This window comes from Semicossyphus pulcher, unplaced genomic scaffold (assembly GCF_022749685.1).
Source record: "Semicossyphus pulcher isolate SPU_LCO1_2020_fin unplaced genomic scaffold, fSemPul1.0.p SCAF_27, whole genome shotgun sequence".
Taxonomy (NCBI): domain Eukaryota; kingdom Metazoa; phylum Chordata; class Actinopteri; order Labriformes; family Labridae; genus Semicossyphus; species Semicossyphus pulcher.
The window spans coordinates 390,040-402,561 of NW_027211701.1; the positions used below are offsets into that span (position 1 = coordinate 390,040).

The 12,522-nt window shown below is 41.4% G+C and overlaps 2 protein-coding genes across 4 annotated transcripts in view; both read left to right on the plus strand.

The window, feature by feature from the left end:
- LOC138604881 (N-acetylgalactosaminyltransferase 7-like) overlaps nt 1-8,636 on the plus strand; it is a 30,194-nt gene extending 21,558 nt beyond the window's left edge. For both annotated transcript variants that reach the window (XM_069676912.1, XM_069676911.1), the window contains 5 exons: nt 5,647-5,749; nt 5,910-6,008; nt 6,602-6,730; nt 6,870-6,900; nt 8,512-8,636. In XM_069676912.1, coding sequence (XP_069533013.1) covers nt 5,647-5,749; nt 5,910-6,008; nt 6,602-6,730; nt 6,870-6,900; nt 8,512-8,618 — 469 coding nt within the window. In that variant the 3' untranslated portion in view covers nt 8,619-8,636. The remainder of the gene's footprint in view (nt 1-5,646; nt 5,750-5,909; nt 6,009-6,601; nt 6,731-6,869; nt 6,901-8,511) is intronic.
- A 2,001-nt stretch (nt 8,637-10,637) lies between these two features.
- LOC138604945 (N-acetylgalactosaminyltransferase 7-like) overlaps nt 10,638-12,522 on the plus strand; it is a 35,881-nt gene continuing 33,996 nt past the window's right edge. The window contains exons 1-2 of one of the 2 annotated variants that reach the window (XM_069676983.1): nt 10,638-10,760; nt 11,357-11,378. In XM_069676983.1, coding sequence (XP_069533084.1) covers nt 10,638-10,760; nt 11,357-11,378 — 145 coding nt within the window. The remainder of the gene's footprint in view (nt 10,761-11,356; nt 11,379-12,522) is intronic. The other variant, XM_069676981.1, reaches the window with a different exon arrangement.

Sequence of the window (12,522 nt, forward strand, 5' to 3'; positions counted from 1 at the left end):
CTCATCTCAAATCATATCATATCATATCATCTCAAATCATATCATATCATCTCATCTCATCTCATCTCAAATCATATATCATATCATATCATATCATATCATATCATCTCATCTCATCTCAAATCATATCATATCATCTCAAATCATCTCATCTCATCTCATCTCATCTCATCTCAAATCATATATCATATCATATCATATCATCTCATATCATCTCATCTCATCTCAAATCATATCATATCATATCATATCATCTCATATCATATCATATCATATCAAATCATCTCATCTCAAATCATGTCATCTCATGTCATCTCATGTCATGTCATGTCATGTCATCTCATCTCATCTCATCTCATCTCATCTCATGTCATCTCATCTCATCTCATCTCATCTCATATCATATCAAATCATCTCATCTCATGTCATCTCATCTCATCTCATCTCATGTCATATCATCTCATATCATCTCATATCATATCAAATCATCTCATCTCATGTCATGTCATATCATCTCATCTCATCTCATATCATATCAAATCATCTCATCTCAAATCATGTCATCTCATCTCATCTCATCTCATATCATCTCATATCATCTCATATCATATCAAATCATCTCATCTCAAATCATGTCATGTCATCTCATCTCATCTCATCTCATCTCATCTCATGTCATCTCATCTCATATCATCTCATATCATGTCATCTCATCTCATCTCATCTCATGTCATATCATCTCATATCATATCAAATCATATCATCTCATATCATCTCATATCATATCATATCATATCATCTCATATCATATCAAATCATATCATATCACATCATCTCATATCATCTCATATCATCTCATCTCATATCATCTCAAATCATATCATATCATCTCATATCATCTCATATCATATCAAATCATATCATATCATCTCATATATCAAATCATATCATATCATATCATCTCATATATCAAATCATATATCACATCATCTCATATCATATCATATCATCTCATATCATATCAAATCATATCATATCATCTCATATCATATCAAATCATATCATATCATATCATCTCATATCATCTCATATCATCTCATATCAAATCATATCATATCATATCATCTCATATCATATCAAATCATATCATATCATATCATCTCATATCATATCAAATCATATCATCTCATATCATCTCATATCATATCAAATCATATATCATCTCATATCATATCAAATCATCTCATATCATATCATCTCATATCATATCAAATCATATCATATCATATCATATCATCTCATATCATATCAAATCATATCATATCATCTCATATCATCTCATATCATATCAAATCATATCATATCATATCATATCATCTCATATCATCTCAAATCATATCATATCATCTCATATCATCTCATATCATATCAAATCATATCATATCATCTCATATCATATCAAATCATATCATATCATATCATCTCATATCATATCAAATCATATCATATCACATCATCTCATATCATCTCATATCATCTCATCTCATCTCATATCAAATCATATCATATCACATCATCTCATATCATATCATATCATCTCATCTCATCTCATCTCATGTCATATCATCTCATCTCATCTCATCTCATGTCATATCATCTCATCTCATCTCATCTCATGTCATATCATCTCATATCATCTCATATCATATCATATCATCTCATCTCATCTCATGTCATATCATATCAAATCATATCATATCATATCATATCATATCATCTCATGTCATATCATATCATATCAAATCATATATCATCTCATCTCATCTCATCTCATCTCATGTCATCTCATGTCATGTCATGTCATGTCATGTCATGTCATGTCATCTCATCTCATCTCATCTCATCTCATCTCATCTCAAATCATATCATATCATATCATCTCATCTCATCTCATCTCATCTCAAATCATATCATATCATATCATATCATATCATATCAAATCATATCATATCATATCATATCATATCATATCATCTCATCTCATCTCATCTCATCTCATATCAAATCATCTCATCTCATCTCATCTCATCTCATCTCATCTCATAGCGGGCCCTTAGCCCTCGAGGAATGATTGACTTAAGATCTCTATTTTAATCAATAACAAACGTCAGATAACTTTAATATAGATTTAAAATATCAAATCTTTAATCTATGTTATTCAAAAAATTCACAAGATTTTCCACTTTAAATCTTAATTTGAATCTCTTTCTTTAAAGACTAATTCTAACTTTACCTCTATCAGAAAATCAATAACAACTTATTACTTTAAATCTTAACATCAATCTCGGCTAGTTTCTCTATCCCTTTGTCCGGTTACCACCGTGGGTCCCCTAGTGTTCGCTCCTCGCTCGCTGGCCTCGTCCTCGACCTGAGACACTTATGAGCCTTGAGGCGTGCGGACAGGAAGGGGGGGAAGGCGTAGTAAGGCTTCCCTGTGTGATTCTCTCCCACCGGCTTCTGTAGGTCTCCCGACTCCCTGACAAACTTTTTACTACTCACTTAGTTTTGTTGTCTCGTACTGAGCCCCTATAGGAGTCTCTCTTTGGACCTCCCCAGGGTCACCAAGGGGAATACCGAAACCTACAGTCATCTCTTCTCTCCGTCTGAAGAACCTGTAAGGATCCCTAACCTCACAAAGCATAACAGTTATAAGCTTTTAACCAGGCCCCGGCCCAGGGAGGGGCCCCGACAGATTCTCTACCAGATGTATATGTGTATATGTGTGCCCTAAGGTCGTCAGTCGTGTAGCCGTAGTGTGGGTGCGCATGAGCTTACCTCTCGGGGGCTTCACGAGGATCTCTGAAGAAAACTCTTATGTGCGTCCTTGTGTGATCAACTCACAGAAACAGAAACCAGAATCTCTTTATTAAGTCAGACTCGTCAATATTCATTTGAGTCTCAAAAGAATAATAAATAAAAGAGATTAACAGGGGGCTCTAAACTGAAGGAACCAAAAGTTCCCTCATCTAGTGTCCTACTGTTCTGTCCCTCCTAAGATTTTATTCACATCATTGCAGTCGAGCCATCTCAGACAAACGTTTGTTGCTTCACTGTCGAGTCGTCTAATAAACTCCGAGCTTCACAACTGTGCTCCACACTTCTATCAGTGCTTTAAGAAACTCTCATGCTGTATGACTTCACAAGCCAATTGAGATCTGGTTTGAGTCTTGTGAGAAGGCTCGCGAACAGCACGAGATAGCTGCTTTTATACTGCAAGGGGAAAGTACATAACCATTCTGTCCTCGTACCACACGCGCGTGAACGGACCTTTTTCTCCATGTAAAACTGATGAACAGTCCGTTCTCGCGCACATGCACGTGTCAAGAACTTGTCAAGACCCTGCACCTGCACTCTAGCTGGAAAGGCCCTGGGTCAAACAGGTGTGAACACCTGCTGGCTCAAAAAAAAAAAAAAAAAATATAGATATAAAAATATAACAGCAGCTGTGTCTCGGAGAAAAAAAGGTCATACACCCACTATGTCTGGGTCACAGAAAGTTTAACACGTGCTCTGTCTACGTCACAACTGGCATGTTTCTGTGTGACTTCCTGTGCAGCTACAGTTGCTTCCTGCTTACACACACGCACACACACACACACACACACACACACACACACACACACACATTTTCTTACAGCAGTTACAGAGGCGTTTAACATAGCATAACAACATGTTGATTATAACAAATGCAAACTTATAAAAATCGTATTTTCTTTTTGTAACAAGATAAAACAAACCAAATAACATTGCCAGTATAAAATGCTTAAACCTTAAAAAAGTAAAAACGTATCTTTGTCTAATATCACACCAAGCAGATTTTAAGTTGTCAAGCAAATGCAATCATTTTAAAAAGTAATATTATGAGCAAACAGTCTTTTAAGCATATATAGGTTACTTCAACCTGTCAGATGACTTAAACATCGGGACTACACTCCTGGAGATTTCCTCCTTACATTATTTTGTTTTTGGTATTTTAGTCTCTTCAATTTGTTTTGTAATCAACTATTGATGAAGATTCAATAATCAAGTTTTATAAGCCATCCCATCCTAAAGACGGCCTGTCCAAAGGACGTATGAAACAGAACACTATAATTGCTTCTCCTGTTCATGCAACACATCCGAGACGCTTTTCTTACCCATGCCTCTAGAAATGAATGATTTCATGACAGATTTTAATTGTCCTTCAGACCAAAGCTCATTAGATGAGATCATATTTCCACTTCCCATCACTTGTTCCACCTCTTTAATATTGTGCTGCTGCCACACATTATTTACTACCTGCAGTGAACAGAGGATTGTTCCATAGCGGACATGAAGGTAAGGAATCACTAAGTCTAACAGCGGGTTGTCCTGCCGGGAATGATTTTAGGATTATACCACAGGACTGATAAAGTTAAGTGTTTATTATGTTCTTCTAAATTTTGTTCCTCAAGTCTTTCCCAACAACCAATCTGTCTCACACCACTGTATGCCCATTGCAGTGGCTATCTTGAGTTGTATGCAATATAATATTGATAGATATCTGGTAAACCTAACCGCTGGTTCCTGGGTTAATTAGTTTTTTATGACAGATCCTTGTTTTTTTATCATTCCATAGAAAGCCTGATAATAATTGATTAATTTCCTTAAACCAGTTTGGGGGAAATTTGAGCCGTAGAGAGGACATCAGAAAAGCCAGCCTTGGTAACAAATTCATTTCTATGACTTCAGATTTACCCCATCGGGAAAGAGGCAAGTCTGTCCATCTTTTGATGTCCTCCCTGACAGTCTTAAGAAGGTCAGGAGCATTTATCTTGACCAGTTTTCCAATAGGAAATCGGATCTTAATTCCCAGGTATTTCGTACCTTTTGGCTTCCAGCTGAAAGGAGCAGAACCGAAATGGGATTGAAAAGTTTGTTGATTCAGTGGACTTGCCTCACTTTTGCTGTCGTTTACTTTATAACCTGAGAATTGACCATAAGTGTCTATAAGCTTGAGTACTTGAGGAATGGAATGGGTTGGATCTGTTAATGTTAATAAAATGTCATAGTTACTGATACTGATACCTTTAATATCCTTTTGTGCTGATTTGGGAAGTGCATAAAATAAATATCTCCATTCTATTTGATCAGAGGCTTGGACCACATGATGCCGCTCAATAAACACGTCTCAGCATCGAGGGGGTACCAAATTAAACTTGCTGCTGCAGGTTGCGAGGCCCTTCCTTGTATGGGCTTTCTCTGGCTTTACCAGCTTCAGGGCCATCTACCTGCAAGGCCACAGAATGCGGTGGCAGACTTTCTCTCCCACCATAAACCAGCCTCTGGGAGTGGAGACACCACACAGAGGTGGTAGAATAAAACATGGTGCAAATACGACACAGCAGAGTCCAGGAAACCAGCCCCAGACTCCTGCTGGTCGCCCCAAAGTAACCAAGAAGGTTCAGGCTTCTGGATGGAGCTCCATGGCACGAGACGTCCTGTCGCAGCCGTGTTTCTTTTTTAAGACCTGCCCAGACCTACAACTGTAGTTAACTGTTAATATAAGTTAACATATTATTACACATAAAATTAACTGACCTGTTTGCTGTGTGTTGTGTGGTTCAGGGAGGAGCATCGCTGTAAGAGCTTCAAGTGGTTCATGGAGGAGATCGCGTACGACATCCCTGTGCATTTTCCTCTACCTCCTAAAAATGTGGAGTGGGGGGAGGTAAGAACACACACACACACACACACGCACACACACACACACACGCACACACACACACACACACACACACACGCACACACACACACACACGCACACACTCCGTTAGTGTTTGTGTCAGGGTTGTGTTCATCATGTTGTGTAATTTCCTGACTCTGTGTAGATTCGGGGCTTTGAGACCAGTTACTGTATCGACAGTATGGGACACACCAATGGGGGAAACGTGGAGATCGGACCCTGCCACAGGATGGGGGGCAACCAGGTACTGATCCACATGGAGCTGCGGTCTGGCATGTAACGGTCGGGCAAATAGAAGAGCAGTTTCAGTCTGTGTGATTCACTTTAGATAAAGGGACTCCCTGACCGTCACGTCTGTAAGACTCTCCTTCACTGAGCCGGGGAGGAGGGGCCAACTTTACATGGTGCCTTAACAAAACAACAAACATCCTGACCATAGAACCTTTAAGGTTTGTGTCTTACAGAAACAGCTGATCCACAGACCAAGTGATGAGACGATCCTCCCTTTCCTTTGTGTAAAATGGGACATTTTAACCAGCTGAATTTGTATCTTACTAACAAACTGTGCATCTGACCTGACCAGCTGACTTCACTACGAGCAGATTGGCTGTTGAAACAGATGACAAGTTTTTTTTATAACCAGCAACTTAAGCTGAGTCTCAGGAGACGCCTGCGGCTGGCTTGACACTGGCCCGTTCCTTCATGGCAACTTTTCCCTGCAACATTTCCAACTGGAAAGGATGCAGAGCTGTGTATGTTTATAATTTCATCAGGGCATCAAGTACTCTATCAAGTATGTCATGGACTCTGTGTGTCTCTCTGTGACTCTGTGTGTAGCTGTTCCGGATCAGTGAAGCCAACCAGCTGGCACAGAACGATAAGTGTGTCACCATTGGAGCAGACAAATCAGCTGTCATCATCACACGCTGTGAATTGAAGCTACACTCTGAGTGGAAGTACTTCAAGGTCTCTCTCTCTCTCTCTCTCTCTCTCTCTCTCTCTCTCTCTCACACACACACACACACACACACACACACAGAAACACACACACACACACACACTGATCAGCACTGAACAGTAACTGTGTTTTTGTCTTTGTGTTCAGGACCTGCATCGGTTCACTCATGTGCCAACAGGTGAATATCTGCTCTGTTATGAACACGCTCATTCCTGATCATGAAGCAGCAGCCTGCACAGCCAGTTTATGTTTGTCTCTCGTCAGGACACTGATCTGAGATCAGACATAACCTGCAGTAAACAGAACTTACACCTGTTGCTGTGTCCTCTGTAGTAATGTTGCCGTGTCCTCTGTAGTAATGTTGCTGTGTGTCCTCTGTAGTAATGTTGCTGTGTGTCCTCTGTAGTAATGTTGCTGTGTACTCTGTAGTAATGTTGCCGTGTGTCCTCTGTAGTAATGTTGCCGTGTCCTCTGTAGTAATGTTGCTGTGTCCTCTAATGTTGCTGTGTCCTCAGTAGTAATGTTGCTGTGTGTCCTCTGTAGTAATGTTGCCGTGTCCTCAGTAGTAAGGTTGCTGTGTCCTCTGTAGTAATGTTGCCGTGTCCTCAGTAGTAATGTTGCCGTGTGTCCTCAGTAGTAATGTTGCTGTGTCCTCTGTAGTAATGTTGCCGTGTCCTCTGTAGTAATGTTGCCGTGTCCTCAGTAGTAATGTTGCTGTGTGTCCTCTGTGGTAATGTTGCCGTGTCCTCAGTAGTAATGTTGCTGTGTCCTCTGTAGTAATGTTGCCGTGTCCTCAGTAGTAATGTTGCTGTGTCCTCTGTAGTAATGTTGCCGTGTGTCCTCTGTAGTAATGTTGCTGTGTGTCCTCAGTAGTAATGTTGCCGTGTCCTCTGTAGTAATGTTGCTGTGTGTCCTCTGTAGTAATGTTGCTGTGTCCTCAGTAGTAATGTTGCTGTGTGTCCTCTGTAGTAATGTTGCCGTGTGTCCTCTGTAGTAATGTTGCTGTGTCCTCAGTAGTAATGTTGCTGTGTGTCCTCTGTAGTAATGTTGCCGTGTCCTCAGTAGTAAGGTTGCTGTGTCCTCTGTAGTAATGTTGCCGTGTCCTCAGTAGTAATGTTGCCGTGTGTCCTCAGTAGTAATGTTGCTGTGTCCTCTGTAGTAATGTTGCCGTGTCCTCTGTAGTAATGTTGCCGTGTCCTCAGTAGTAATGTTGCTGTGTCCTCTGTAGTAATGTTGCCGTGTCCTCAGTAGTAATGTTGCTGTGTCCTCAGTAGTAATGTTGCCGTGTCCTCTGTAGTAATGTTGCCATGTCCTCAGTAGTAATGTTGCTGTGTGTCCTCTGTAGTAATGTTGCAGTGTCCTCAGTAGTAATGTTGCTGTGTGTCCTCTGTAGTAATGTTGCCGTGTCCTCTGTAGTAATGTTGCTGTGTCCTCTGTAGTAATGTTGCTGTGTGTCCTCTGTAGTAATGTTGCCGTGTGTCTTCTATAGTAATGTTGCCGTGTGTCCTCTGTAGTAATGTTGCTGTGTCCTCTGTAGTAATGTTGCCGTGTCCTCTGTAGTAATGTTGCTGTGTCCTCTAATGTTGCCATGTCCTCAGTAGTAATGTTGCCGTGTCCTCTGTAGTAATGTTGCTTTGTCCTCAGTAGTAATGTTGCTGTGTCTTCTGTAGTAATGTTGCCATGTCCTCAGTAGTAATGTTGCTGTGTCCTCTGTAGTAATGTTGCCGTGTCCTCAGTAGTAATGTTGCCGTGTCCTCTGTAGTAATGTTGCTTTGTGTCTTTGTCTCAGGGAAGTGTCTGGACCGCTCCGACCTGCTCCACAAAGTGTTCATCTCAGACTGTGACACCAGTAAAACCTCTCAGAAGTGGGAGATGAACAACATCGTTGCTGTGTGACCAAGTGGGACTGAAACATGGAGCCTGTGTGTAAAACATTTGTCAAACAATGTAAATAGATTCTTTGTAAAGATGCTGAATCATTTTGTGAAGGGCCTGAATGATCCATCCATTACCTTCCTCTTTTCCAGGGCCGGGTCACGGTGGCAGCAGGCTCAGCAAGGTGACGTTTTCCAGTTCCTCCTGGGGGATTCCGAGGCGTTCCCAGGCCAGACGGGATATATAATCCCTCCAGCTAGTTCTGGGTCTGCCCCGGGGACTCCTCCTAGTTGAACGTGCCCTGAAAACCTCCAAAGGGAGGCGCCCAGGAGGCATCCTAACCAGATGCCCGAACCACCTCAACTGGCTCCTTGAGGGCCTGAATGATGTAAATATTTAACTTATAGCAGAGATTTAATATGGGGGGGTGACGGACAAATAAACACCTGATTTTTACAGCTCACACGGCCTCCTGTCTGTTACTGTGAGGTACTGCACCCTCAGATGGTGCTATGTCTCTCTCTGAGTCAAATGTGTCCTGCTGGTTTCTAACAAAGCAGGAAGTTTAGTTTCATCCTGCAAAGTTCTTTAACTTTCTCTCCGTTCAGAATTCAGTAAGTGACGCGTCATCTGTTGTTGGTGGTGACATCCTCAGCCACTGCTAGCACGACACACCCCCACACTGTCTGCTGTGAGGGTTGCATCGTGGGTGGTTTCCCCAAATATCAAAGCGATTGTTGTGAGCTAAAGCAGTTCAGGTCGAGCGTATTATATCAACAAAATCAAATGCAACCCGGCATGACGTCGGGCGTACCTTATATAAGCCCACAGCATCAAAAGATGTTCCTCTCATTCTATTACATTCTTCCAGACTGCCGGATGTGGTGCTTTAGCCATTAGCAACATGGACACATGGAAACCCCTCTTACCGGTACAGCCTGTGGGTTCCTGAGGATACTGCTGCTGTCACTGAATGAGGGGCAGCATCATTATTCCTGTAGAAACAGGCAGAGGTGCATGGTGTGGCCCAAGTTGCTGCAGCACAAATCTTACTCAAAGGCACACGTAGGGCTGTCCAGAAAGTGGAGATGCATGAGGGGTCATACACTACCAGCGTCACGCTTCACTCAGTGACAGGGTTAAAACTCTTGTGTGTTGCTGACACCATTGCAAGAAGAAATGTAACCTTTGCTGAAGACCACTTTTACCATGACTGCTCCAAATGCTCAAAGGTGGGGAGAAGAAAAGCTTTCAGCACCAGTGCAGGGCCCATGAGGGAACCTTGAGAGCCTGTGGGGGGTTTGTCACAGATCATGATATCTGCACTGATGTTAGCAGACCAAGAAGTTAGAGAAACACACTGTACTTCAACCTTCTGTTCTTCTGAAATTGAAGAGAAGCTTGAGTATTGCTGTCAATCGCTCGCAAAGTTGGAGTTGGAGAGAACAAGAGTCAAGAGTCTTTGAGTAAGTCAAGAAACACTAATATTTGGCTGGGAGTGCCACAGTGAACAATCGACCTTCACTGGATTTATTCTGGAGGAGAGGTTACAGGAAAAACCTGAAGTTTTAAGTTCTTGCCACTTCTTTAATGTTTAGGTTTAACTGACTAAGGTAGATCTAAGTGTCCCTGCACACCACTGTAACCCACAGCCTGTGACAACAATGATCCACAGCCCTGCTCATTACTAACAGGTGGAGTCTGAGGAACTAGAATGATCTGTTTGCATACACACACCCAGAAAACCTGCTGGATCCGCATCGTTGACAGGAACCAGGGACCAGGATCAGTGTGAGTGTGTGTGTGTCAGTGTGTGTGTCAGTGCAAGAAGGTCAGAGATCATTAAACCCAGACATCATCGTGCTGGAGTTCAAACATCATTTTAATGCAGAATCTGGATTGTTTTTGTGTCGGTATCGTTTTCGGACTCAAGTTCAAATTCTCAACAGCTGGCTGTTAGCTCAGTTAGCTTCCACCTAGTTAGCCCCTGCCAGCAGGTGCAGCTAACCTAGTTCAGCTTATTCTATTAGCAGCTTCAGTATGAGGCTGAAGGTGGGCTTCATCCTGCGGACTCTGCTGGTCGTCTGGATGTTTGTGGTACTGAAGGTTCTCTGGTCCTCTCTGTCCCCCAAACCCAGCGAGGAAAACCCTTTTGGAAAACAGGTGAGTTAACTACAGCTTACCAGCTAACCAACAGAGGGTTAACTGTTATCTGTGCTAGCATGTAGCGCTAAGCAACAGGTCACTATGTGTTTATACATATAGATAATATGCTAAACGCACTGCAGGTGTGCGTGTAATAACTGATAATGACAGGACAGTCTTTAACAGGGAATTCATTCATATTTAGCTAGCTAGTTAGCTTTAACAAATAACCTCTACACTGGTTGTCATGGAGATTTACTCCTAGCTAGCTGCTGATGCTAGTTAGCTGATCTGATATGTATGTAGCTAATAACGGACACATTTGTACGAATGTACGTATGCGTCACCGTGCTGCTGTCACACCAAGGTGGAACTGACTGGGGTTACCAGGTGACACGAGTTCAGGTGAGTGTTTCACTGATAGACACCTGTCAAACTAAAGTGACACAACTTTATTGTAACATCAACTACAGACTGTTTAAAACGGATTTCCAAATTATTGACCCAATATTATCCCATAGGGTGAATATTTATATAGTCTTAACCTCATTACAGGTAACTGCTCCCAATGTAATCGTAAAAAACGTGATCCTACAAAAAACACCACTTTTTAGTATGAATTCAAACACATTAACAGTAAGAAGGACTACTTTATTTCTGAAGACGTGTGTGTTCATACGTGACGTGGTCCTGTTTGACACTAAAGAATGACAGTGTCACTATGTTGACTTTGCATTAATAATACTCTTCCATCTGTTGTCATGCACACTGTACGAGCGCAGTGTGAGCTGAACAGGCACTGGACTGCAGAGAGTTGACAGGAAGGCAATAAGAAACACCAGATGAGTCATCTACAAGAAAAGTCTGTCTGATATGAAGTGCAGCACTTCACAGAGTGACCTGACCCAGTGACAAAACTAAACTGATGCTTTAGACCAAAATGATGTCATGATAGTTACAAGGAACAGACTAAAGCTTGAGAGAGTCACAGGGCGTAAATATCTGGGCGTGTGGACCGAGGACAAACTGACATTCAATGTTCATATAAATAATCTCTGAAGACGACTCAGGCAAAAAGTTTGTTATTTATTGCACCTGAATAGGATTGGTACTCATAACGCTGATACCCAAGTTATTGTATCTGTCACATAATCTCCTCATGAACATCTGTGTAAAGCCATTGGCAGGAAAGTGCTTGGTGCACCTGTGTGCTGGTGCAGGTACATCTTTGTATGTGGCACAAGAACAAACAAAACCAGGTGTAGAATGAATCGTCCATCATGCTGCTAATGCTCATTTCACTGGTACCCACAGCAGCCCACTGATACTTTATAAATCTCTGCTCAGTTCACACGTTTTATATGAATGCAACTAAGAATCATTTTGGATATTGATTATTTTAAAAAGCTGATCACAGTTTCTCAGAGCTCAAAGTGACATCTTTAAATGTCTTCTGTCAAATCAACAGCCCAAAATCCAGAGACACTTTATTTACTGTAAGGAAAGCAGAAAGTCATCACATTTAAGACACTGAAAGCAGAAAATGTTTGACATTTCTGCTTAGAAATTACTGAAAGGATCAATCAATTGTTGGTAATTTCTATTCATTTAACCAAGGGATTAAATGTTGTAGCAGTACAGTCAGCTGGCTGGACAGGTAGGGTGAGGTGTGAGTCTGATATCTTGGCCACAAATGGAGGTTAAGTGAGATTGTATCAGACTCAAACATACAGAGCTCTGAATCAAATACTGAACAAAATGAGCCTTAAAAAGCTGCAAG